We start from the raw sequence: 25534 nt of genomic DNA on the forward strand, positions 1-25534 counted from the left end.
TCTCTTTCTAGTTTGAAGAAACCTTTGATCTTACATACTTCACATAAGGTTCCCATGCCAAGCCCCTTTGAGATCATTGAAAAGAAAGCTGCACAACGGCACTACCTATTAGAAGGATTACATTTGGGCAGACCCTTTTTATGGGCTGCTTGAGCAGTGGCCAGACAAGCAAGTGTTGCAGATGGAATAGCACTTTGTACAATAAAAAAAATCCTTCCTGTAGCACCTTAAAGACCAACTAAGTTAGTTCTTGGTATAAGCTTTCGTTTTAAAGACCAACTAAGTTAGTTCTTGGTATAAGCTTTCATTTTAAAGACCAACTAAGTTAGTTCTTGGTATAAGCTTTCGTTTTAAAGACCAACTAAGTTAGTTCTTGGTATAAGCTTTCGTTTTTTAAAGACCAACTAAGTTAGTTCTTGGTATAAGCTTTCGTTTTTAAAGACCAACTAAGTTAGTTCTTGGTATAAGCTTTCGTTTTTAAAGACCAACTAAGTTGGTCTTATACGAAAGCTTATACCAAGAACTAACTTAGTTCGTCTTTAAGGTGCTACAGGAAGGATTTTTTTTTATTTTGACTATGGCAGACCAACACGGCTACCTATCTGTCACTTTGTACAATGGAAGTGAAGCAGAACAGATACCTTCAGAGAGACAGAGCCTATTATATCCAAGGCTCATTGTGTCCACAGTCACACATTTCGCCTCCTTCACATATGTTGCTCAGCCTCGCTGTTTCTCTCTATCTTCTCACCCCCATCAAAGAATTTATCATATCACTTCTTCCTAGTTTCCATCCTCTGTCTCAGCCCTTATGAGTTGAGGACATAATTTTGTAGCATTTATATCACTGTCTTCCATCACAGAACCCAAGATGAAGCACATGTGGTTCCCAGGTGGTCACCACCCAGTTCTAGACCTAGTTAGCTTCAGAAAGGTGGTGGCCTCATGTGCCTTCAGACCATATACTGGAATAGCCTTGAACAGAGAATGTCATTGAGAAGACTAGAGCACAAAGGTTCTTTATCCCCACATAATTTAAGTAAATAGCTCTGTAGCCATTGCACATCTTAATTGAAACCTGGTCCTTATTAGGTGCTAATTATAAATAACTTCTACCCTGCTGCCTCAAAAGCATTCTGATAGACTGCAACCCCACATTCTTTCTTTGCTCTTCGGCAAATGAGCGCAATATATGCAGTAATTCTTTGATATCGACATGTTGATGTTAAATTTATGTCAGCACACACTGGTTACTTCTGTTACATTCTTCTCTGAAGTATTCATCCAGCAGCTGTTTCTTCAGACACTTTCCATTTACATAATGAATGAAACACACACATACGATAGTGAGTTTCTTGCTAGCTTCACACTTTATACAGCCTATGCTCTGTGATTGACATTAATGTGATGAAAGCCACTTCCCCTGGATGTTCCAGTTGTTGTGTTTATGGGAAACTGGTCAGAGAAGAGAGCAGGAGTTGTCATTGATACAGGTTGTCAGGACTTCAGAGATAGCATTTCAATTGCCTTATTTGTAGAAGGGAAGCATTTTCAGATAAATGCTTCTGTCACTCTGAAGACAGCTCAACACACCGGCTGACTATCCTCTGCCTTGGTTCTGCATGTTAGTTAGAGCTCAAGGTCTAGCAATTGTAGTTTCTTTAACTTTTTGTCATTTTATTTACCCCTTCCCAAGAAGGATCTCAATGCCTTCAATAGCTTAAAAAGCAACAAACTAATTTGAGTTTGAGAATTTGAGTTGAGTTTGACTTTTTCATTTGGGTGATGGTGGTTGAAGAAGGGTCTCTAGATATTGAATTAATGGCTCTTTTTTAAAAAGTTGTCAAAAGCTGTCTATTTTGTATGCTCCCCTCCCCTTGTAATATCTCTGCATCTTGAATCACAAATGCTCACTCCAAAGTAAAAGTGTCTTGTTTTCACAGTTCTGATTTACCTTTTTTATTGCACTGCTACAGTCACAGTTAGGTGGAAGAGAGAAACTCTTTTAGTGTCACCTAAATGAGACACTATTGACACCTCTTCCAGAACCATCAGCAGCTCACCAACATATTTGAAATTCATCTGAAAACATTGTGTGGTTTTGCACAAAGTAATTGAATAGTTAACTCAGAGACAATTCAGCATAGTGGAGATGTTGACAGCTATGGCCTACACATAATGAACTGGTTGACTATTAACCATATGCCTTATTGCAGCGTGGATCAACCCATGTCCTGTGTGAAATGGCTCTCAAGCAAGCAAGAGTAGAGGCTGCTAATCACCATTGGAATGCCTTCTATGACTTGTTCTATGACTTGTTGCTGTTTAGTCGTGTCTGACTCTTTGTGACCCCATGGACCAGAGCATGCCAGGCACTCCTGTCTTCCACTGCCTCCCACAGTTTGGTCAAAGTCATGTTGGTAGCTTCGAGAACACTGTCCAACCATCTCGTCCTCTGTCGTCCCCTTCTCCTTGTGCCCTCACTCTTTCCCAACATCAGGGTCTTTTCCAGGGAGTCTTCTCTTCTCATGAGGTGGCCAAAGTATTGGAGCCTCAGCTTCAGGATCTGTCCTTCCAGTGAGCACTCAGGGCTGATTTCCTTAAGAATGGAGAGGTTTGATCTTCTTGCAGTCCATGGGACTCTCAAGAGTCTCCTCCAGCACCATAATTCAAAAGCATAAATTCTTCGGCGATCAGCCTTCTTTATGTCTACATATTAGAGCTTGTTTTGGGAAGGGCTGTAGTTTAAGTAGTAAGCACAGGCTTTGTATACCGAAGGTCAAGAAATCCTTGTCTGAAACCCTGTAAAGCCACTGCTAGATGGCCCAATAGTCTGACTTATGAAAAAGCAGGTTCTTCTGTTCCTGGAATTCCCTACCATGCAGTATAACATTCATTTGAAATTCCCTATTCTAAATGTTGAGCTACAGCTCTTATAATGATTAGGAAAGCCATGAAAGGTTCAGGGAGGACTGGAGTACAGCTCAAAGAATGTTTCTTCACTACTTAGCTCTCCTAATGTTCAACATGCTGGCCCTCATCTATGCAGGGCAGAAAACTGAGCTATGGTTTTGCTTTTCTTAGTGCTAAGCGAACGGAACAGAACTCTAGCAAATTCCAGCAAACCTCTCTGTTAGTGTCCAGGTTAGTGTGTCTCAGAAACCCCTTGTGTCCACTACAGGAAAGAGAATCACTTTGCTGGCTTTGGAAATGCTTTGGAAATGCTTTGGTGCACATGCATTTGAAGCCAAAATATTCCATTTTGTGGGGACTATTCAGTCTCAAAACAGCATTGTTCATTTCCTGCAAAAGCAAACGAAGCCTGCCAGATCCAGCCCTTTGTCATTATCAACATTGTGAAGAAACTGAAGCATCAGAGCATCCAGCCACCTATTGCCAGAGATAATTTAAGCTGAATTTAATAAGCAATTCTCAGCTTTGTTTACAAACCCCTTTTAAAGCCTCAATAGTAGCCCAGAGTGCTCATTATTAAGGACATATTCATTTTAGATTAGCATTTCCCACTGAGAAATCTGACAAACTTCTGGTGCCAAGTACTTTATGTACCTGTGTTCCATTAGCAAATCCAGAAATCTGCCATTATTCCAGATCACACAGACCAAAATACTGAAGTCATGTATGGTAAAAAGATATATAAAAACAAACTTCACCTGAACATTTACAGCAATAATATGGCCCTTCTGCGATATATATAATATGCTCCTTTCATAAAGTATATATCTATACATTGTTTTCTTGGACTCTCAGCTCAGTGCTTTTGTGCTTAGCTTGAAACAACAGAAAATAGGAAAATGGGTTCCTTTTTCCATCCACTGAAAATGTGATACCTGCCAGGCAAATTACACCACACTGGTACTGCAGCCACCCCTGTCTGTCATGCCAGGATAAGCAAAAGAATGGCATAGGCTGACATCACCAGTGTGTGTGGACTTTGGGGGTTGAATGTTTAACTCCCCCATCCAAACAGTCATATATTATCTCCCTCAGCTTTTAGTACTGTGCACACCCTTCTGGGAGTGAGCTCCTTTGAATTCATTTGGGCTTATCTCAGAGGGGACATGCATTGTATTGGGCTGTTGTATGAAGGCTGATACATCACCCTAAGGTTTGTGTCTTGAGAACATAAATGTCGGTAGGAAATGGTTGGTGATAACTGGTTTTGCTATCAAGTAGTTGGCTTTTCGGTGAAAGGGGGTGCAAGAATGGTGGAGTAGAGTGGTAGAGATGTCCTCCTGAGAGTAGTCTCATGGCCACTTACCATGATGGGGTACGGGCAGGGGAGGGAGACTATGAGGTCAATGCTGCGTGGCCACACTGGCAGAGCTGGCTGAAGTAGAATCACAGAATGAGCCATTTGTTGTTGTTGTTTAGTCATTTAGTCGTGTCCGACTCTCTGTGACCCCATGGACCAGAGCACGCCAGGCACTCCTGTCTTCCATTGCCTCCTGCAGTTTGGTCAGACTCATGTTGGTAGCTTCGACAACCATCTCGTCCTCTGTTGTCCCCTTCTCCCTGTGCCCCCAATCTTCTCCAACATCAGGGTCTTTTCCAGGGAGTCTTCTCTTCCCATGAGGTGGCCAAAGTATTGGAGCCTCAGCTTCACAATCTGTCCTTCAAGTGAGCACTCAGGGCTGATTTCCTTCAGAATGGATAGGTTTGATCTTCTTGTAGTCCATGGGACTCCCAAGAGTCTCCTCCAGCACCATAATTCAAAACATCAATTCTTCGGCGATCGATGAGCCATAGAAGCATAGAATTGTAGAGTTGGAAGGGACCATGAGGGTCATCTGGTCCAACCCCCTACAGTGCAGGAATCTTTTGCCCAACGTGGGACGGGAACCCATGACCCTGAGATTAAGAGTCTCATTCTCTATGCATCATGAGCTATCTTGAGCACCTTAATTCCGCCGAAAAGTTATGTAGTAGTTGATTGTTTCTTTCCTTCATTGCAAACAATTGAAATGTTCAGAATCCTGTAATAAGATTGTGATGGTGTTCATTAAAACTCACTAAAGGTTGTAAAGGTACATCAGTGGAAACAAAGTGCCATATAGTGATCGCTTCTCCTGCTGGAGCTCCCTTTGTTTCAGAACCATCTCAGATGTAAGAGCAGCACTCTGAAGGTGTTGGTTGCCAAAATTGCCCCAAACCAAAATACTGCAGGACCACTGATGTACAGACACAGCCTTAGAAACTGCGAGTTTTCCCATTTCAGGAGTGGCTTGATATTTTAGATGTCCCTTCCATTGCAATAAATAAAGAAGCTCACATTAGTGACAGCTCCTCCTCAAAAGTGCACTGGACCTTCGTTCTGTACAACAACCCACTAAGAATGGGATTATATATCCTGTGCTGCTGGAACTGCTAATTTCAATTCATTTCAGTAGGGGTTGAACATAGCATCCCTTGTAAATATTTAGGTATTGATGTTCTTTCCATTATTTATACTCTGCATTTTGACTCAAGGCAGCTTGCAAAAATTATGGCTGCAGTTTACACAGCTAGTCTTGGGTCTGGCTGCCCATATTTGGTAAACATGAAATGTAATTGAGGCTCCAAAGCTTTAATGTCTCTATCCAACTTCCTGTCAAAAAGGATTAACAGCAAAACAGACTGAGGCTGCAGTTCTGGACCTGCTTACTAAGGAGTAAGCCCAATGGGACTTACATCTGAGTAAACATGAATTGGCTCCCACTGACAAACCTTTTTAGTGCCTTCCCCTCCCCCCTCATTCTCACATTTTGAAATAAATTGATTTACATTTTACTATATTTGTTCAATGTTTTGTTCCCCCCCCCCCAAAAAAAAAATCACAGAAGATTAGTTACTTTATTGCACAGTGGTCAGCATTAAACCAAAAGAAACACATTTGGATATATATTTTAGCAGCATGTGATATTTTGAAAAGTTTCTGCAATAGATTTGTCTTAGGTGAGACTCTAGGTCCTATTATTTATCTTTATATATTTTCAATATTTCTATGCTGCCTCTCAGGACAAGACCTCTGGAGGCAGTCCACATATAGGAACGAAGAAGAAATTAATTTGGTTCCCACTTTAATGTGAACCTAGCTACTCAGGAATTTGCAGTCCCTTAACAGATAGACAAACCCAAATGAAGCTGCTTTAACACACACACACACACACACACACACACACACACTTTTCCAAATGCCGTTCTTCAACAAAACTATGGATACAAATTACAAAAATACATACCGTATATTAGGGGAAAGTGCATACAGAAATGTGCACATTGGTGAAAGTAACTTGTGAAAATGTATAAAGGGAAATTGCTTGCAAAATATGTATGCCAAGCACAGCATAGGTCAGCATAACAAAACAGAAGGAACCATTTAAAACAGACACACGTTTTCAAATTAAAATAGGCAGCCCAGAATCAAAACAAGAAGCAGATCAAAGCAGGTTCCCAGCAACACAAACTTTCTGAACTTGCTCCATACAAAAAAGTGTGGCCATGTCATTGTTGTAATCAAGATGCTGTATGCAAATGGTATTTTCAATCCCTGGCATGGTTCAAACAGCCATAGTAGAGAGACTGAGGGAAACAGACAACAGCAGTAAGCTCTGGAAAAACATGTGATTCCTATTTGTTGCCTCACAGCAAATGAATGCAAAGGCCACTCTGGGTAGGAGTCATCCCATCAGTTGACAAGGCTTCAGCAGTCACCTTATTCTGATGTTTAAATGTGATTCATTGTCATTAAAATTTCAGTTCTGTTGTGACTTTTCTAAATAAGGAGCAACCTATGGTCCTAAAGCAGCCTTCCCCAACCTGGTGCCCTCCATATTTTGTTAGACTACTACAACAACAGCATCCCTAACCGCTACCCATACTGGCTGAGGGCTGGTGGAAGTTGCAACCAAAGCCAATCTGTAGGGTACCCAATCAGCTTGGGGAATTCTTTCTAGGTATATGTGCAACCATGGCTTTTCAGCAAGGCTTACTTGGCAGACTGCAGTATTAAATAAGCATGGTTGATAAATAATTGAAAAGAAAGATTTTCTGTGCAAGGATCCAATTAATTTTTCCTTAAAGATGGAGGCATGTTTTAGGCTCATCATTGATTGTGAGCAAGTCAATTTAGTTTGTGGGAAACTGCAATCTCTTAACATAATTTAATTACATTATTCACATTTCAATAACAAAGAAAATAAGATTAAAGTCCCTGCTTACAGTAATCTTCCTTTCTTTCCTTATATTTGTTTGTTTTATTTTCTTATCAATGGAGGCCATGTGAGCAAACTTCTTTGCTGGTGCAGAAGATTTATGTGGTATCTTTCCGGGCTGCTGGTTTATAGAATGTCAAATATTCATTCTGAATGAGTCTCCCCACCCCACCCACCACCTTCAGATATGAATGAAGACTTGAGCAGCCAAATGTCAACAGAAGCCGAGTTGATCACTCTTCTCCATTTTCATACAGCTGGTAGTCAGAGGCAAACAATGGGATCTCCCATTGTTGGGTAGGTTTGGGGTGGGGGCGAGGAGAGCAATTTTAGAGCTGACAGTGGACTGGTTGTTTATTATTTCAAAGGTTTTGCTGTCACTCTTAATCATTTCTGATTTTTACACTCAACACAGGCAAATCTCCTGTAGAAGGGTGGTTAATTTAATGTGACTTCTCTCTCTCTTACAGGCCTAGTGCCTTATTTTAGGATATTTCTGCAGTCCATTTTAGGAAAGTGTGAGAAAGAAGTCACATACAGTTGCTCTTACACCAATTCTGTCTCAGTGGGTAGCTTTGCTCTGTCTAAGTGAAATGATGAGCCTTGTTCAAAGAACTGCAGCCACATCCCAAAATGGTTTATAGTTGATAGAGGTAGGGTAGTACACTACTAGTAATTCTGGTGAGATGTTATATCTCCACAGATGAATATGACATCTCAACATTTGAGATCAGTGTGCTGAAATGTTTCTTTTATTGATGTTTCTTGGTGCAAGACGAAGAAAATTTCATGCAAACATTTTATATATAATATTACTTGGCCTCTTTTCTCATATTCAGTTTTAATGTGGCAAAGCCAACATAAGATGACATTTCTCAGGTGAGCTGTTTCTTCTCAGTGAATTTCCACAAGGAAAGAGTTGGGACCTAGTGTTTACTAAAGAGGGGAACTTCTAATTCACATCAAATTCACTAGTAAAATAAAGAGAGAAATAACTCTGCTTATTTTCTGACCAAGTACATTTTCAGAAATACATTAGCCTACTCTCTTACAGCCCCTCCCTATCACACACTCAACCTCGTGGAGCCCAAATAACCATTCCTTTTACCTTTTAAGTGAAGTTCTGTCAGCTATGAAGGGGAAGGAGGGCTTCTTGCTCTCCCCTCTATGACAGCATATCAGCAGCATGTCAGGTGTCAGAAAGAGGATGGTGAGAAAAGCTTAGTTTGTTCTGCTGCTAATGCTCCTTTGTTGTGATCATGTAGGTGCTCTCAAGCCTGTATCTAGACTTGAGGCCAGTGTGTGTCATTGACAACAGAGGCATCAATAATTTTCTGAAGATCCTTGACATGTAGAGGGTTCACAAGGTACAATAAATACAGGATTTGGGGATCTTATGATTCATAGTTGCTCATAGTGCTTGCAAGGAGCACCAAATATCCTATGAGCTCTGCTCCCTATTCCGATCTTAAGACCCTAGAAATGTACCTTGGAGAAGGAAAGGAGGTAGCAGTGGTAGGTTCTCCTCAAGGCCCCAGCAACCCACTATCTTCTCCTGCCCTCAAACATACTAATACTGGATCATTCTCACCACATGGGACCAAATTCAGTAGAACTACTCACCACCTGAAAATGATAGGTAGGAATTAATCAGTAGTATTTCCAACCAAATCTGATGTGTATATGAAATGTGGACTGTGTCTTCTGTAACTAATGTGGTATATGCTTCTGTTTAGAAATGGCAAACAGGAAATTACTAGGTGGCACTCAGTAGGCCATTTTAAGAACATAAGACTCCTGCAGTATTAGACCAAGAGTCCATCTCCATAATCCTGTTTCCAACAGTGGCCAGCTAGATGCTTTCAGGAAAAGTCCACACACAAATAGTGTGTGAAGGAAACAACCTTCTTCTGCTGTTTTCTGCCTTCTCTCACAGCATCTAATATTTAGATGGATATTGCCTCTGGAAACAGAGCAGTGGTGAGGAAACTCTGGCCCACAGGACAAATTAGGCCCATGAGCCTATCTAATTTGGACTTCAAGGCTGTTATGGGAACAACCAAGAGCCTCAGTGTGCGCTTCTGATTTCCTTGGCTTGCATTTTTGGACTGTTTAAATTGGACATGGAATGCAAGTCCTGCTGCCTCAGGCAGGATCATTTCTACTCGGGAGCTCCCCTAAAACCACAACTGCAAAGGGACAATTGGGTACTTTAGAAAGAGTTGTCAGCTGCTCCTTTGCAGCCCGGACTTGTATTTGGTGCTGCTTCGATTTGGAGCCAAATACAAACCTTATTGCTTTTGGGGAGTCTGAATTTATCTGATGTCATATCACACCGTTGAACTTTTCCCCGAGCCAAAACCATAATGTATGTCTTCCAGGATCTGCTCCCGGGTGAGTCTCGTGACCTGTGTTATGCTCTCAAGTGCTTTATTCAGGGTGAGAGAGCAGGGCATGAAAGTGAGAGAGAGAGTGGCAGCCAAAATGGCTGCCGTGATCTCACACACCAGGATGTCCCTTTTTTCGGAGCACTTGCGAAGTATGCCATATCATGTCAGGTAACTAAAACAGGTGTATAGGTCAAATGTGAACCACAGAGGGTTGCCACTTTTGATCCTACCCATCAGATGAAAATGGTTCACTGCCCATGACATCGAGGGTTTCACAAGTGAATAATACCCCAAACAAGAATGTTTTTCAGCCCAGGATATATATATAAAGTGTCACTGTTGCTCTTGATGTCGTAGGAATCAGGGAGAAAAACATATATATTTTTATAAAAAATATGAAAATGCAACTATTTAATGGTAGCTTTTCATTACATTTACACTCAGGTATGGGGAATCAAAAACTCAGTTTAAGCAACTGTGTCAACAGCACCTTAAAGAGTGTTTCCTTTTGTGTGATACCTGCTCTTTTCTGTTAGGCTTCTTTGGAAACAAGGTAAAGTGACAAAGCCCCAACCTGAAATCCCCACACATTGCCCCAAGGTGACAACCAGCTTTCCACTTTGGATTGGTATATGGGGAAGAGACAAGGCATTTCCCAAGGGAAGTAGATTTGGCCCGGGACTTTTAGGTATTGATCTAGTGTAAACTTATCACTGGGGAATTCCAGGCTGGATTTAGGCAGTTGCCTGGTATTTTCCCATTAATATCTCATTCTGCCGTTTTCTCTTTTCCTTGGCCCTCCTTTTGTTTGCTCTCAGTTTACATGACACTCCATTGCTAGTTTCCATATGCACTCTCCATTGCTAATGCTTACAATGGAGATGCAATGTGATGCTTCCTCACATTTGCAAATAGACCTGCATGTTGCTCAAAACCAGAAATATGTTTTCTCTCTCTCTTTTAAGGTATTATTTGGTCAGCTTTCAGTTGTTTTCTTTCAGTTTGATCAGTTAAGAAATGGTAAAACCAAAACAAAAACTCTAACAATGGTTTCTTCCCTCTTCAAAACACCCTGAAGGAAACTAGCCAAGAAGCAAAAGGAGACACAGAGCAGCAGTCAGAGAGAAATGGGACCTGTTGCTTCTTCAGACAAGACTGCTACGAAACTCAGTTCTGCTCATAATGAAGAAGCCTTTTCTTCAAGCTGCCAAGATGTTAATGGATTCAGTAAGTTTTACTTGTTTGCAATTGGTGCCTCCATATTCAGAAAGCTTTATGGTAATTAAAACTCTTGGATCCCATGGGAACAAAAATCTTAAGGATTTGAAACGTATTGTAAGGGAAACAACAGTAATAAAAATAACTGGGAGAGTGAAATGTCTCCATTTCCGTTCCTGAGATGTTTCTCTTTCTGCTACAGGTCTCTGTTTTTCTAATGTCACTTGAATAAAAGTATTAAAATAATTCATTTTAGCACCTGAGCAATTTAGGCAAGTTTCTGTTTCACTGAATTCTGACTTAAGTAGAACAACTGCACATGGTTCTTGAACTGACTGTGCAACCCCCAAACAGACAAACCAACCCCAGGGATATTTGAAGGTTGGGGTTCTTCATGACCTAGTGGCCATACATCAACCATACAGTTGCCACAGTTCATCAGAGCAGGAACAACAGCTCCAGGTCAGGTGTTACATGCCCATAGCAACCTATTCCTCCATTACTAGCTCCAGATCAACCCAGCATTGTTACACAGCTGCTGAGCTCTGCCACATCCCATGTCTGTGGTTTGACTGCCCCCTGCCCTGGCACTGGAAGGGAATATCACATCAGTACAGTGCAGCTGATGATGGTGCTGATAGAATTTAAATTTCCTCTAAGATTGAAGGATATGTCTTGCAGGACAGCTGAGGAAACACACAGAAAACAGAGCACTGCATTTTTGTTACAATCCTCTGTGCTTAATTTTTTCCTCTCCAAAACAACACATGGCTCAGTTATTAATCAATACTATCTAAAACTATGCTAAGCTGTTTTAGTTAGAGAGTGCAGGTTCACAGGAAAAGTTAGAAACCAGAAATGTGGTCAGTGTTAGGGGACACCTGGAACCTACAGACATTCCACTTCCACCTGCAACCATTCTCAGTAGCTGTTAATGGAAGGGCTGTAGCTCAGTAGCAGAGCATTGGCTTTACATGAAGAAGGTCCCAGGTTATATCCCTAGAATGTCCAGGGAGGGCTAGGAGCCACAGAAGCAGAAATGGCCCCAGCTTTTGTGCTCATTTGTGGTCAGGAATAGGACTCTGGCAACTGTGAGGGAGCCAGTGTGGTGTAGTGGTTAAGAGCAGTAGACTCGTAATCTGGTGAACTGGGTTCGCGTCTCCGCTCCTCCGCATGCAGCTGCTGGGTGACCTTGGGCTAGTCACACTTCTTTGAAGTCTCTCAGCCCCACTCACCTCACAGAGTGTTTGTTGTGAGGGAGGAAGGGAAAGGAGATTGTTAGCCGCTTTGAGACTCCTTCGGGTAGTGATAAAGTGGGATATCAAATCCAAACTCTTCTTCTTCTTCCAAACTGTAATGTCTTAAAAACCAGGAAACATAAAATAATTCTGTGGAGTGTGGAATCTGCCATGTAAGAAGCCTTGTATTGAAGCTGCTGTGATTTTACCCAGTACCCTATGGAACAAATGGATATAGGTACCTACTCAGTGAAGAAAAGAGATGGCAAGGAAGATCAGACTAGGGAGCTAAAATTATCCACAAGTATCTGTAGCATCCAGTGAGGTACATTACACAGAGCAGATCTCCTGAAGCCTGGCATCCCATGAGCATGATGAGTGAGACGCCGTATCAAATGAACAATGATACACTAATGATCCATCCAGCACAGAGGCACTGCTGCGCTGACACCACACTGATGGACTGTCATGCACTAGGTCATACATAAAGCAGATGTGGCAGGAGTGGTCCAAAGGAGTACTCTGCATCATGGACACAACCAGGTTGACAGCTGTTGGAAAGTAAGAGAAGAAAAAGGAAGATAAAGTTTAGGATTTTATCACAGGTTGCTTATTCAGGAATCTCAGTTTGGAAGCCAAGCAGTTTTGCTTTGAAACTAAAGGGCGTGAAATATTCACTTCTGAAACAGAGGACATTGCCTAAGGAAGTCCACGGGAAGGTGTTATGCTAGCATGACATCTGATGTTGCATTCAAAGCCATGCTGTCATGTGCAGTTATAAAGTTAGCATTGCCTACTGGGAACTTAGATGGGAACAATAAGGGCAAAGATGATGAGTGCAGAAAAAAGTTCCTTATGAGTATTATTAGAGCTGACACTGAAGTTCACCAGTTGTGAAATTCAGGTTGAATACCTAACTCCTGCAATAGCTAAAGCTTTCCTCCAGATCCTGAAAGCCTCAGCAAAAGCTGCAAGACTTTCAGCATATTTCCTCCACAAAAATCAGTTGAGTACATTCACTATACTGTGTATAGAACAAGAGAAAGGTTGTGATTGTTCTATTTGTATAGAATAGTAAACCCTTGTTAGTTTGGGGGCAAAAGAACACAGTGGTGGTTCATGAAGGGGTTTCATCCTCCCAATTGTGGTGGAGCTGAACTTGGGTGGGGATGGGACAATGTAGGAGTAGCAAACCATGGGGAGCTCCAGAGTTGGAGGTGGTGGCTCTGCAGATGTGGGCATACTGGTGGGGCTGCTGCCACCAGCCTGGAACTCCATCAACCTTGCTGCTTCACTCTACCTGATCCCTGTCTAAATAAGCACAACACGATCACGGCTGGGAACACACTACTGCTTCCATATACACACAAAGCCTCAGAAGCCACTGCTGTGTTGCTTTGAAAGCACTGGCAAACCAATTCTTACATATTAGAAATCAACGTTTTAAGGTCTGTATGACACAGTGTGCTATCACTTTGGGTTATATCCAGTGTAGTGGTAAAGTAAGCATCCTGTCAGTGACAGAATTTCTGCTTGTGCAACTGGGCTTTTTCTCCCTTCTCCCCTTGCATATCCCCTAAATCTGTTCTGTGTTTCCCCCCCAACCCTTCCTAGGAGATTTGGGGAGGGGAGAGGGCAAGAAGAGGAGGAAAGTACCATTGTCCAAGCGGAAACCCTTGCACTAATGAGACGAGGAAGTTGAGTACTTCAATTTGCCTTAGCAATCTGAAACTGTATTTATTGAGGCACTTTTGTTTTGTTTAATAATAATTGAACAATTAACAGTAATTAATGATGATGATTTTAGAAAAAGAGAGAGGTTTCCGTCTGGAAACCCAGGAAGTCCCAAACCTTGAGAACAACAGAGTCTTGTGTAAGGGTGTGTGTGTGTGTGTGTGTGTGTGTGTGTGTGTGTGTGTGTGTTAGTTTACTTGGTTCTAGCTGCTCTTTGTCAGCTCAGTTACTAGCACATTTTTAGCCCTGGCTCAGGACTTCCAAAGAAAATCCGACTTCTGGATTTGACTTGGCAGAACAAGGCATATGCTTCTCCATGGAGATGCAAAGCATCTCTTGGTATCTTATTCTGGCTTGTCTTCCTTCTGAATCTCCTATTGTCTGCATAACTGCCAGGGCCACTTGGAATCAGAGGCAAATGGTGTGCTCAAGGGTAGGCACAGGTTAAAACAATGACAAGCTTGAAGAGCCAGGTGCAGGCACTATAGACCACATCAAGCCAATGATTAGGTTACAGGGAAGAGAGAAAAAGTGCAGAATGGGCAGAGGCAGAAGGCATCGGCCAAGAGAGTCAGGCTCTGGAAGGCTTGAGAGGTGATGCAAGGCACAAGATTGTGTGACTACTCAAACAACAAATTGCTTAGATTTGGGATGCAAAGGTTAAGAGAGTTTTTACGCAAAGCCAACAAGACTTCTGAGTCCTCTGGGCTGGGAACAGCAAGGCCTTCAAGCTGTCCTGGTGTCTGCAATAGCAATAGGAAATCTAGCATTTGTTCTAAGATTTACTAGTTTATTTTTTAATGGCAGTTGAAGTCACAAGAGTCACTTGCATTTACTGGATAATTCAGCGTGATGCTGCCTGTGGTGCTGTAAAACTGAGTTCACTAGTGAAATTTAGGGTTTCCTATAGAACTTGTTTGGGGGATGTGGGTGGTGCTGTGGTATAAACCACAGAGCCTGGGGCTTGCCGATCAGAAGGTCGGTGGTTCAAATCCCTGCGATGGGGTGAGCTCCCATTGCTCGGTCCCTGCTCCTGCCAACCTAGTAGTTCGAAAGCACATCCCAGTGGGATGGTAAACGGTGTTTCCATGCACTGCTCTGGTTCGCCAGAAGTGGCTTAGTCATGCTGGCCACATGAACCGGAAGCTGTACGCCGGCTCCCTCGCCCAGTAAAACGAGATGAACACCGCAACCCCAGAGTCATCCACGAATGGACCTAACAGTCAGGGGTCCCTTTACCTTTTTAATAGAACCTGTGCAGAAAGTTTACTATAAAGGTAAAGGGATCCCTGACCATTAGGTCCACCCGTGACCGACTCTGGGGTTGCAGCGCTCATCTCGCTTTATTGACCGAGGGAGCCGGCATACAGCTTCCGGGTCATGTGGCCAGCATGACTAAGCCGCTTCTGGCGAACCAGAGCAGCACATGGAAATGCCATTTACCTTCCCGCCGGAGTGGTACCTATTTATCTACTTGCACTTTGATGTGTTTTTGAACTGCTAGATTGGCAGGAGCAGGGACCGAGCAACGGGAGCTCACCTTGTCACGGGGATTTGAACCGCTGACCTTCTGATCAGCAAGTCCTAGGCGCTGTGGTTTAACCCACAGTGCCACCCGTGTCCCTCATCTACTTTAGGCGATGGTTTTTAAAGACTCGTGTTCATCGATACATATCCAGAGAACCAGTCTATCGAGTGCCTATATGCTTAGTAGTATACACTTCCTTTTCTTAAGGGAAGACTTTGGCTCCATAAGAGATTTGTACAGCATGTGAGTTAGGTGCATTAAATGCCATCAGTGAAATCTTACGCGGTACAGTTCCCTTGTTATAAACAACCTTGTTAACAGTAGATTCTACTGGCACACTAGTACTTTGTTCAGTTTCCCATGGGACAATACTTTGGAAAATTGCTTGACCTGCTTTTTTTTAAGTGTAATAGAAATATCTGTAGGCTTGATACAACTCCACCTGGAGTCTGTTAGAATAGCACTGTTCGTCCCATGGAGTAATTCTGATGAGTTTTTATTCATTTGTAAATAATGTTTACTCTGGAGATCTAGAAATTGCTTCTGAAATTGCTTTGATGTATATTGGATTTTATCTACTTTTATATGGTATTATGGAACAATTATTTCTATTTTATCTATTGACATCTCTCTTTCTAATGTACTGTGGGTTTTTTGCATTAACTCATTTCCCGTCACAGTGAAGGTGAAGACAAATATATAATAGTAACACTGGAAACAAATGTGAAAGGACTGCAAACCACATTTTCTGAGACCTGAGTACCATAAATCCTTAAATGTTGGCTGACCCATGTAAAGCCAGCTTCCAAGACGTATTAAAATGTAAAAGTGTTGCATATACTATGATTTTGATGATTAAAAAGCTTGAAGATTGAAGGAAGACATCTTAAATCTAGAGAATGTGTGGGTTTCTTGTTTGAATCCCCACCCCCACCCCCTGCCTCCAATTGTGGGGGTACCTCTCTTCATGTACAAAGCTAACATGTACAAAGCTGAATTTGATCTCACCACCCCACATTCATAACAACACTCATATCAGCATTTTGCACTAGCCGAAGTCTGTGAATTCTCTTCAAGGGCAGTCCCATATAAAGCACATTACATCAGTTGATCCTTAAGGGTTTGGAGAAATAAACGTTCTTTGGAAGCCAAATGTCCGATGGGGCTTCCGTGGCTTCCGATTGGCTGCAGGAGCTTCCTACAGCCGATTAGAAGCCACGCTTCGGAAGTTGAACGTTTTGGAAATCGAATGGACTTCTGGAACAGATTCTGTTCAACTTCCGAGGTACGACTCTAATGTGTGTACATGTAGTTCCTGGGAAATGGAATGAGTTGACATCAGGTATCAGCCAAGATGCAAGTAGGATGAGACAAAGTTGGCTTAGGAGAGCCTTGGAATATGATACTAAAACTGACTCATAAGAAGGGGAAGAAACTAGCTTGATGAAAAGTGAAGAGGAGACTGTTGCAGCTATAGAGAGCATTGACCACCAGGGATATCAGATTCCAATAACAATTCCAATAACAACAGAAAAGGAAGCAGAAATTGCAGGTGTTTGCTTATTCATCCCATGTTCATCCTACTGCCCACTCCAGTCTCAATATGCAGAAAAGTTAACTTCAAATTCTCACATAATTTCAAGCCAACTTGTGTTGTCAAGAACCATCTGTTTGAGAGTCAGGCTTCTGTTGCATCTGCTAATTTCCTTCCAATTTGTGCTTTTTGTGTACATATTTAACATTATTCACCCCATCAACCCAAACCCATGAACCTGTTTAAAAGAGAACTCCCTAATTTTTATTTTGTGAAAGTTGCGATACTGCAAATTGATAATACATGGCTGGAATTGATAGACATGGCTGGAAGTCCACCTCCATTAACATGTTTTAGCCCAATGCAATTCAGATAACTTGTGTTGTTCTTGTGGGTCCAAACCTCAACTATGGATTTATGCTTCCATATTCTTATTCTGCAGTCTTCTCCAAATGTATGTGTGGTGTTTGAGAAGGAGGAACATATGTAGCTTAGCAGGAGTGCCCTGTATGTGTTATGTTGCCTGTCTCTGCTGTATATGAGCAGTTCTAGGGTTTTTGGCACCCATTTTATTTGTGTATTTTTATTTATTTTTTAAATACCATCTATTGGTGGTATTAGAAGACTATATTTGCTTCTAGGCAGTTTAATTATGTCACATCCAGTGAATTAAATGCTACTCTGTTCTCTAAGGAGCTTTTCTCTCTGTTCTGTTATCTTTCTCTATACATTTCTAAAGCTTCTTCCTTATGTCTTTCCTACCTAGCACCATCCTCTCCTTGTTCATTTTCTGTCCAAAGCAAAACCCTTCAGAGCAAATCTTTGTTGAATTCCTACTACTCAGGTACTTATGTAGACTTTATTCTTGATTGTGTGCTTTTGTGCCTTTCCCTGTAGATACATAAATATGGCAGTAAAGAACCGAGTCTTTGGGATGTTGGAAACAGCTAACTTTGTGTTTTTATTTTATTTTCCACATTATTTTTCTCCTGTTGACCTTCTGTTGGGTTCCATTGATCCGTGTTCTGTGCGCAAATGGAATTTCATCTCAAAGTATCATCAGACACTGTTCCATCGACCACACTGTTAGGTAAGAGGACTGTTATGATGCACAATAGCCTGTTGATGAGAAAACACATCCATTCTATCTGAAAATGGCTCAATAGAATATTGGCAGACATATTCCAAAACTGTTGTTTGTTTGAGGTGGCCCCCATTTTGGATGGTAAACATCTCCTCATGGTCACCAAAATGTGTAACTGATTTTACCATATGTTCAGTGTCAAAACTCTGCCACCTTATCAGTCTTATTCCTTCAAAGGCTATGATGCAGTCTCAAACGATAATTAAACACACATACACACTCTCCAAAGCAGCATTGTGGAGATGCTGTTTAAAAGTTAAAGAATTAGAATTAACCCCAAAGATGAATTTAAGGGACTTTGATTTGGAAGAAATGGTTAGGAACATTTCTTCTGACTTCTACCAATACAGAAAGAAAAAGAAAAAATCATGAAAATGTGGCTCTCTGCTAAGCCCCCGAATGAAGAACATTTAAATCACATAATGGAATTCATTTCTTTTTTATTGATTCCCCTTTCAATAAAAAAGATTGGATTATTCCTTTACTCTCAAATCTTGTCATTCTGTTTTTTCATTTTTTAAGATTAGATATTTGTATGCTTAGGGATAAAAGGCTTAAAAATATGTTTGTCATTTTTGCACACCTAGTAGAGCAAATAAAATAGATCGCGCCTGCAAAGCTGATGCACAGATGTTGCATGTCTGAAGATAAAACCCAGGACCCCTGATTTGTATAAGCAGAGCATTGATTTTTTTAAAAAAAAAACAAATAAATAGTAATTTCCTCTATGGTGTATCAGAGAGCAGCACATTGAGTTCTTCCAGAGGCTGAGTATTGCTCTAGGCAGAAACATAACACAAGCAAGGTGCAACCATTTGTGCATTAAAAATAATCCAAGAGGTAGGGAAGTAAAGAAGGAAGGAAGGACCACAAGGGTAGGAGCCTCACAGACCCAGAGATTTGAGTATGCATGCATTGTCTGCATACTGGAACCTTAGGATACTTGAGCAACTCCTCTGGAATATAAAGGACTTGGATATACACTTTAATTCACAGGACTTATCCTCATACCAGAGGAATTGGAGGTGGATGCAGTTTTCACTGACTCCTCCTTTCCCTCAGTGGCCCTCCCTGTGGCCACTGAAAACATGATCTGGAGATTTGTTTCTATGGGCTATAGAAAGAAGGGGAAATCAGTGAAAATCACTGTCCCACATGCCCCAGAGGAGAACCTCCATTGAATCAATCACCAGTTATGATGGCTGTGCTCTACCTCCACATTTGGAAGCGATTGCTCTTGTGCTCAGGTGTTTGAGGGTTTCACACAGATATCTGGTTGGCCCCTGTGAGAGCAGGATACTGGACTACATGGGCCATTGGCCTGATCCAGTAGGTTCTTCTTTTGTTTCTATTATCCTGATTCTCTCCCTCAAATGGAAGACTTGAAGGAGCAAGTCTGGATCCAACCCACAATGATTTTTTCCAGCCACACATGGTTTTCCAAGAGGATAAGAACATGCTTGCTCATAAACCACATTTTCTTGTGAAATCAGCCACAACTGGAAGCTGGGCCAACCTGATCTGAGCCAAACATGAACAAACAAAACATCTCAACATTCCTTTTTTTTTAAAGGACTTCTCCCATTTTTTATTTTTTTGTTTGTTTGATGATTTCAGACTGGAATATCCTGTGCAGAATAGATCTACTAAATTCTGTATCCTCCTTGAAAAAGAACAGTGGTTTGGAACACCTCTTGAGGAAAGTTGTACTTATCATGTGTGTGAAAATAGTTGAGTTCTGCTCCTAGCCCTCTGTAGGGTGTGGTGTTTGGGGGCCCCAGATTCCAATGTGTAGTTTCAAAGTGGGTTTTGAGTGGTCAAAGGTTTATTAGTATCCACAAGACAAAATAAATATTGTATGAGGCAGGCAATAGATATTTTGAGCAAAAAATATTTCCTATCCCTATTGATAGCTTACCTGATGGCTCACCTCCATCTGTAGCAACCTCTTAGCACAGCTCTTTGGACAGTGAAGATGGGAAGTCTTCCATCATTATACCAAAGCTGCAGGAACAAACTTCTGTTTAAGGTCCAGGAGCCAACTAACAATCACAAGTTCCCTCTCAGCTCCGCTTCCCAGTCCAACCACGGAAGGCCACTAGTGCTGTCATTTGGTTCGCACGAGTGACACTTTCTGTGGCCTCAGCAGGGCACCACTGTTGTTTGTGAGCCACATGCTACTCATTTACTCATAAATATGTACCTGCCTCCCCCAAGTCCCAGGCCCGTCTCCATTTATGTAGGACCCGGGACTTAAGTTTATTTGCTTAAAGTTGACGTTATTTATGAAATTTTAAGATCACGAAATTGAAACCTCTAAGCCAGCAAATGTTATTCATTTAGAAAACATTTTGCATTATAGACAGCACACCATGGTATTGTATATTAACTCCACCATAGATGTCTGTGATGTTGCTTTACCACACTCCATAGTCATGTTCCTGTTTCTTGACAATCTGTCCATAATTTTGTATGCGGCATAGTTATTTAATATATTGTAAACTTTTGGGAATTATTGGTATAACTGGAGGTGGACTGAGCAGTGTAATTCTGTCCCATTTCAATTTCATTAACACTGTCATAGACCCACACATGAAAAAAATTGCATTTAAATTATACTCATCTTGTACAAATTGTATCTGCAATTTTCATGTGATATAAGCACATTTCAAATATATATATTTTAAAAAATAACTGCTTTGTTTTTGACAAAAAGTCAAAGCAAGAATGGTTTTCATTCCATTCTAGAGAGAATATTCAAAGCAATTGATAAAGATGGGTGAGGTCTTTCTTGTTTACATTTGACTCAACCTAAATGATTAAAGTGCTTTCCTTCCTAAAAAAAAGCTCAACAATGTTGACCTGAACCCCCAAAAGGGGGGTAGATCACTGTCAGTTTTTATTCTGTGAGTAGATCGCAGTCTCTTGGGAGTTGGCCACCCCTGAAATAGATCTAGGATAATTTCCTGAGCCAAAGTAAGTCTTGGAAAATGACCTCCTTTCACACCAACCTTTGGGGTTCCCAAAACACAATCACTCTCAGGCTCCTATTTCCCATAACATATTTTCCCCCTGTCTTATTACTTACCCAGCCAGTGGTGATGAGAGTTGTGACAGCATGAGAGAAGGAAGCCAACCCACCTCTTTTCCGCGTCAACCTGTCACCAGCCATTGTGGAGTAGCAGCAATTGCATGTGAGGAGTGAGAGAATCGAGTACCCCTTCCTGCTTTCTTACTATTGCACTGATGGCTTATTGGATTTGTTGTCTTCCCAAGGGCTATGACAGTGGTGATGGAAGACAGAACACAAGGTCCACAACACATTTCCTTGAGGCCCACTTCCTTGCAGTGTGGCACAGTGAAAGAGAGAAAGCATGGAAGGGACAAACCGCTGGCCTTTCCTCATTCTGCCTCCTAGCAGTTTGAAGTGCAAGTAAATAAATGGGTACCACTGCAGCGGGAAGGTAAAAGGCATTTCCATGCATTCTGGCACTCGTCATGGTCCTCCATGTGCCAGTAGCAGTTTAGTCGTGTTGGCCACATGACCTGGAAAACTGTCTGTGGACAAACGCCGGCTCCCTTGGTCTGAAAAGTGAGATAAATGCCACACCCCATAGCCTTTGACTGGACTTAACCATCCAGGGGTCCTTTACCTTTTTACCTTTACGTTGGCTCATCCTCCCTCAATGCTGCTGGCCCGATAATTAAATAGAAGGTAGAATGGTGCTTTTCAGAGTGGGGAATTGGCAGATGAGGTTGGCAGGCCAGTCAGAACTTCTCTGGCTTGATTTTAACACAAGATGCGGGGGGGGGGGGGAGAAGGTGCCTTGTAAAGCTCTTCTCTCTTTGGGATGTGAACATTTATGTGTTCCCAAAGTTCTCTTCTGTGACACCACCTTCAGAGAACTTCACTTGAAGCTCTACTCATAAATTCACAATGCACGTGAACAAATACATAGGTGAACAAATAATGAACAAACAGGTGAAAAACAGCTGCATTTTGTAGTCTTCTAGCAAGTGCTGCTATATGCATCTAAACAGCTGAAAAGGCAAAGTTGATGATGGTGTGTTATAACTGAGTTTCAGCATCATTAACTTGATCTGAAGCTTAGATTATTTTATAGTGGGGTTTTTTATTTTAAAAAGTGGAAGTTTCAAAACTGACAACTCAATCCATGATACATTAGCTGCCATGCTGCAGTCTATTCCAGAGTTTATGCAAGGACAGGATCCTAACTTCATCTGCAATGAAAAAAATCCACTGATATGTCAAGGCGAAGTGATTGATGAACCACTTTAACAATATTCCACTGTACAATTTTGACTCATTTTGAGGAATTTAGTAGATAATGATGGGTATGATACAAGGGAAGTCCTGCAAACGGGGGGGGGAGTAGGGCAAAATTTGTATTTATTTATTTATAATAAGAGGGTGGTCTATTTATAGTTTTCAGATATTCATGCAATACCAGAAATGAGAGAGATGGACCAGTTGATTATCATAGCCAATACGGATATGACAAAAAGCAGGGAGTTAATTACATAAGCTATACTATTATTGGGCGGGGGGGAATCTCAGTATAAGAAGAGTTCATCAATGGAACAAGTTTCTGAAGTAAACTATGGACTCTCTTCCATTCGAACGTTCAAGACAAGATTTGACATTGAATAGACAATCTGTTTTTGTTTTTTTAGGAATAGACATATTCATGCAGAAAAGACATATTTTAAATGGTGAAATATAAATAATATTTTGGTATGAACTGCTTTCATTTTAAAATAGCCATCCAAAATAATGTCTTAAGACATTACTTAGACATCTTGAAATTCTCCACCCCATTTGTGAGCAGGGAAACTGAAGGTACCATTTAACTGAAATTCTCTGGGTGTGGGTGTGTGGAGATAAGTTATCCTACAGTTTCGCGTAGTTGGGACTTACCATTTGAAGTGGCAATAGTACAGCTTCTTTTCTTTTATGTTGCCATTGTCAGTGGCAGCAGCAGCATCTGTGTTGACAGACTGGCCTCCATTTTGCATCACCCCCAATGCACATGACATTCTGGGGCAGTGTGAGGAGAAAATGGCAGCTACCACATGCACATACATGAAGGTTGAGACTAATCAGATAATATTCTGCAAAGCTGCCTTCTTTTTCTAGGGGGGTGGGGTTTGGGAATTCTCTGAGAAATGTCAGTCCAGCTAAATAATTCTTACTTTGCTCCTAGGAGTAGGATCCAATCATTTTCTACTTAGGTTGATAGCTCCAGATTTTACCATTGGCACCAGATCCCCACAGGGTATAAATGTACCCATGCCTGTGTTCACACTATTAAAATGATTGCCAGCATGGTGCTTGTGGGAACCAGTGTGCCTACCAGTGCCTCCTATGGTACTTCCAAAGTTCCCCTCTTTTCTTAACGTAGAAAGTGATCATGTTTTGTGAATTAAATATGGTTTGCTTACAAATGCTTCAAAGGTCAGATTCATGTGCTTTTCCATAAAGCAGCAATAAAAGACAGGCAGTATTACTAAGGTTGCAACATGTTAAGAGTTTCTAAATTACTTGTATAGAAATACAAAGATTGTTTGCTTAAGCTTGGAGCATCCATCTTAGACCTCCTTACTGGTAGGGTTCACAGGATGGAAGCATGGAAAGTGGGAGTTTGGTAGCCCTTCCTCCCAAGGTGAGGGGGTGTGTGACCTGGCTAAGCTTGGCAGGACAGCTTACTCTATGGTCTTAACCCCTTCATGCATTAATTAGAGTTAAGCATGTTAGTTATATAATGCTGGAATGGCATGTAATTTCTTTCTCTGACCAGCAGCCTCAGTTTCAGAAGCTAATGGTTGATCCACTGGGTTTTTGTATGAACCCTGAAGTGTCTGGCACACATTTTCTTAAAGCACATGCTTAGTTGTGTATGATAGTTTTTCACTTTGGGCCATGTTTATGTTTTATTAGCATATCACCTTGAAATGAGTCATTTGTCACATCATAACCTAGACGCGCATGAAAACAAATAAAACTTGTAAGCCAATTTTGCAAGTGTTTCCATTACCACTGGGGTAATGCAGAGAGTGATATTAGCCATTCTGGAGCCATCCTTAGGAGATGTCAAATAAATGACAACCCTTTACTCCAGGAAAGTGAGATTGGATGTGTGTGTAATTAAATCCATTGCAGACACCAGCCCAAAAATAATTTATTTTGTGCAAAGGATGTCTTATCATGTTACACACTTGCCAAGGCTAACCGAATAAAAATATAAATGGATATGATAGCCTTATCGTGTCAAAATCAGAGAGTCTATGGATATTAAAGGAAGAGTTTTGAAACAAAACTTTGTTTTTTGTATTCAGGGCACACTCCATTGTGGTAGTGCTTGAGATGTTTCCAGCAGAGCTTGGCCTTATCGCTGACAGGCTTCCTCGTCCCCCACTCTCCCATCCTATTCTCATTTTACCAGATTAGTAGTATGGATAGAAGAAAGAAATATCTGGATTATTTTATTCCCTGCTAACTGTGCAAGTTTCCCCCTCCATTTTATTGTGATCTGTGAAGCAATATTAAAAACTGTTTGAAACAGTAAATGATTAGCTATGATGAGAAGATCAAGATATATGTTAGTGTGTTTTACATCAGGAATAGCTAATCCCCCTTTTGAGAATCCTGATCTGGCCCACCAAGCAAATTTTCATGACCCCCTAAGACTCCTCTGATTTTGGCAGCAGTAGTGTAAAGGAGAGAGAATAAATTCTTCTTCTTCTTCTTCTTCTTCTTCTTCTTCTTCTTCTTCTTCTTCTTATTATTATTATTATTATTATTATTATTATTATTATTATTTTCCCATCCTTCCTTCCTTGCAGAGGAACCAGGGCATCAAACACACAAACATCTAGAACAATTCCAGTACAGGTGCAGACTCGGAAAGAGCTCTAGAGAAAAGACTTTCTTCTTCAGTAGGTACCAAAAAGACAACAGGGATAGCACCTTTCCAATATTTAGCAGGAGGATCCGATTTCCATATAGTGAAAAAGGGGCTCCTGATAAGATGGTATTTGCAGGAGGCCCTCACCTACTGAGTGCATTAATCAGTTGGGTATATAAGACAACACTAGGATGGGATGTAAATTGCCCCCTCGCTGCTCATCCAATTGATAATTGGATGAGCAGAAAGGGGGTGATATCTGATTTGTTGGATCAGCTGTGGAGGTGTGACTGCCTGCCTGTGTATTTATGCTGGTCACACCCATTTTTTGCCTTTCCCATAACTGATATGGGCCCCTTTGGGGGTTGGCCAAGGTTGAAAAAAGGACCTCAGGCCAAAAAAAGGTTAGCTACTCCTGTTTTGCATTATTGCTCATATTACAGCACCTTGTTGTTTGCCTCTGTCTATCCTGGGAGACAATGGGAGTGTTTGCCTTTGGGAGTAAGGTCAAACCATTGGAAAGTTACTAGTGCCTGCTGTGACTGTAAAGACCGATATGGGCGAGACATGTTTTATTGCAGGTGAGGCAGATGAAGGTGTCCTCTTTCACT

General features: G+C 41.4%; 1 protein-coding gene across 17 annotated transcripts in view; it reads left to right on the forward strand.

Annotated features, from left to right (window-relative positions):
- PTPRT (protein tyrosine phosphatase receptor type T) overlaps window positions 1-25534 on the forward strand; it is a 614745-nt gene that overhangs the window by 531630 nt on the left and 57581 nt on the right. For 9 of the 17 annotated variants that reach the window (XM_081195978.1, XM_081195988.1, XM_081195991.1 and 6 more), the window contains 3 exons: window positions 10680-10828; window positions 17620-17697; window positions 17908-17943. In XM_081195978.1, coding sequence (XP_081052104.1) covers window positions 10680-10828; window positions 17620-17697; window positions 17908-17943 — 263 coding nt within the window. The remainder of the gene's footprint in view (window positions 1-10679; window positions 10829-17619; window positions 17698-17907; window positions 17944-25534) is intronic. The other 8 variants (XM_081195982.1, XM_081195984.1, XM_081195983.1 and 5 more) reach the window with 3 other exon arrangements.

Source organism: Podarcis bocagei (genome assembly GCF_964188305.1).
Source record: "Podarcis bocagei genome assembly, chromosome: 5".
Lineage (NCBI taxonomy): Eukaryota > Metazoa > Chordata > Lepidosauria > Squamata > Lacertidae > Podarcis > Podarcis bocagei.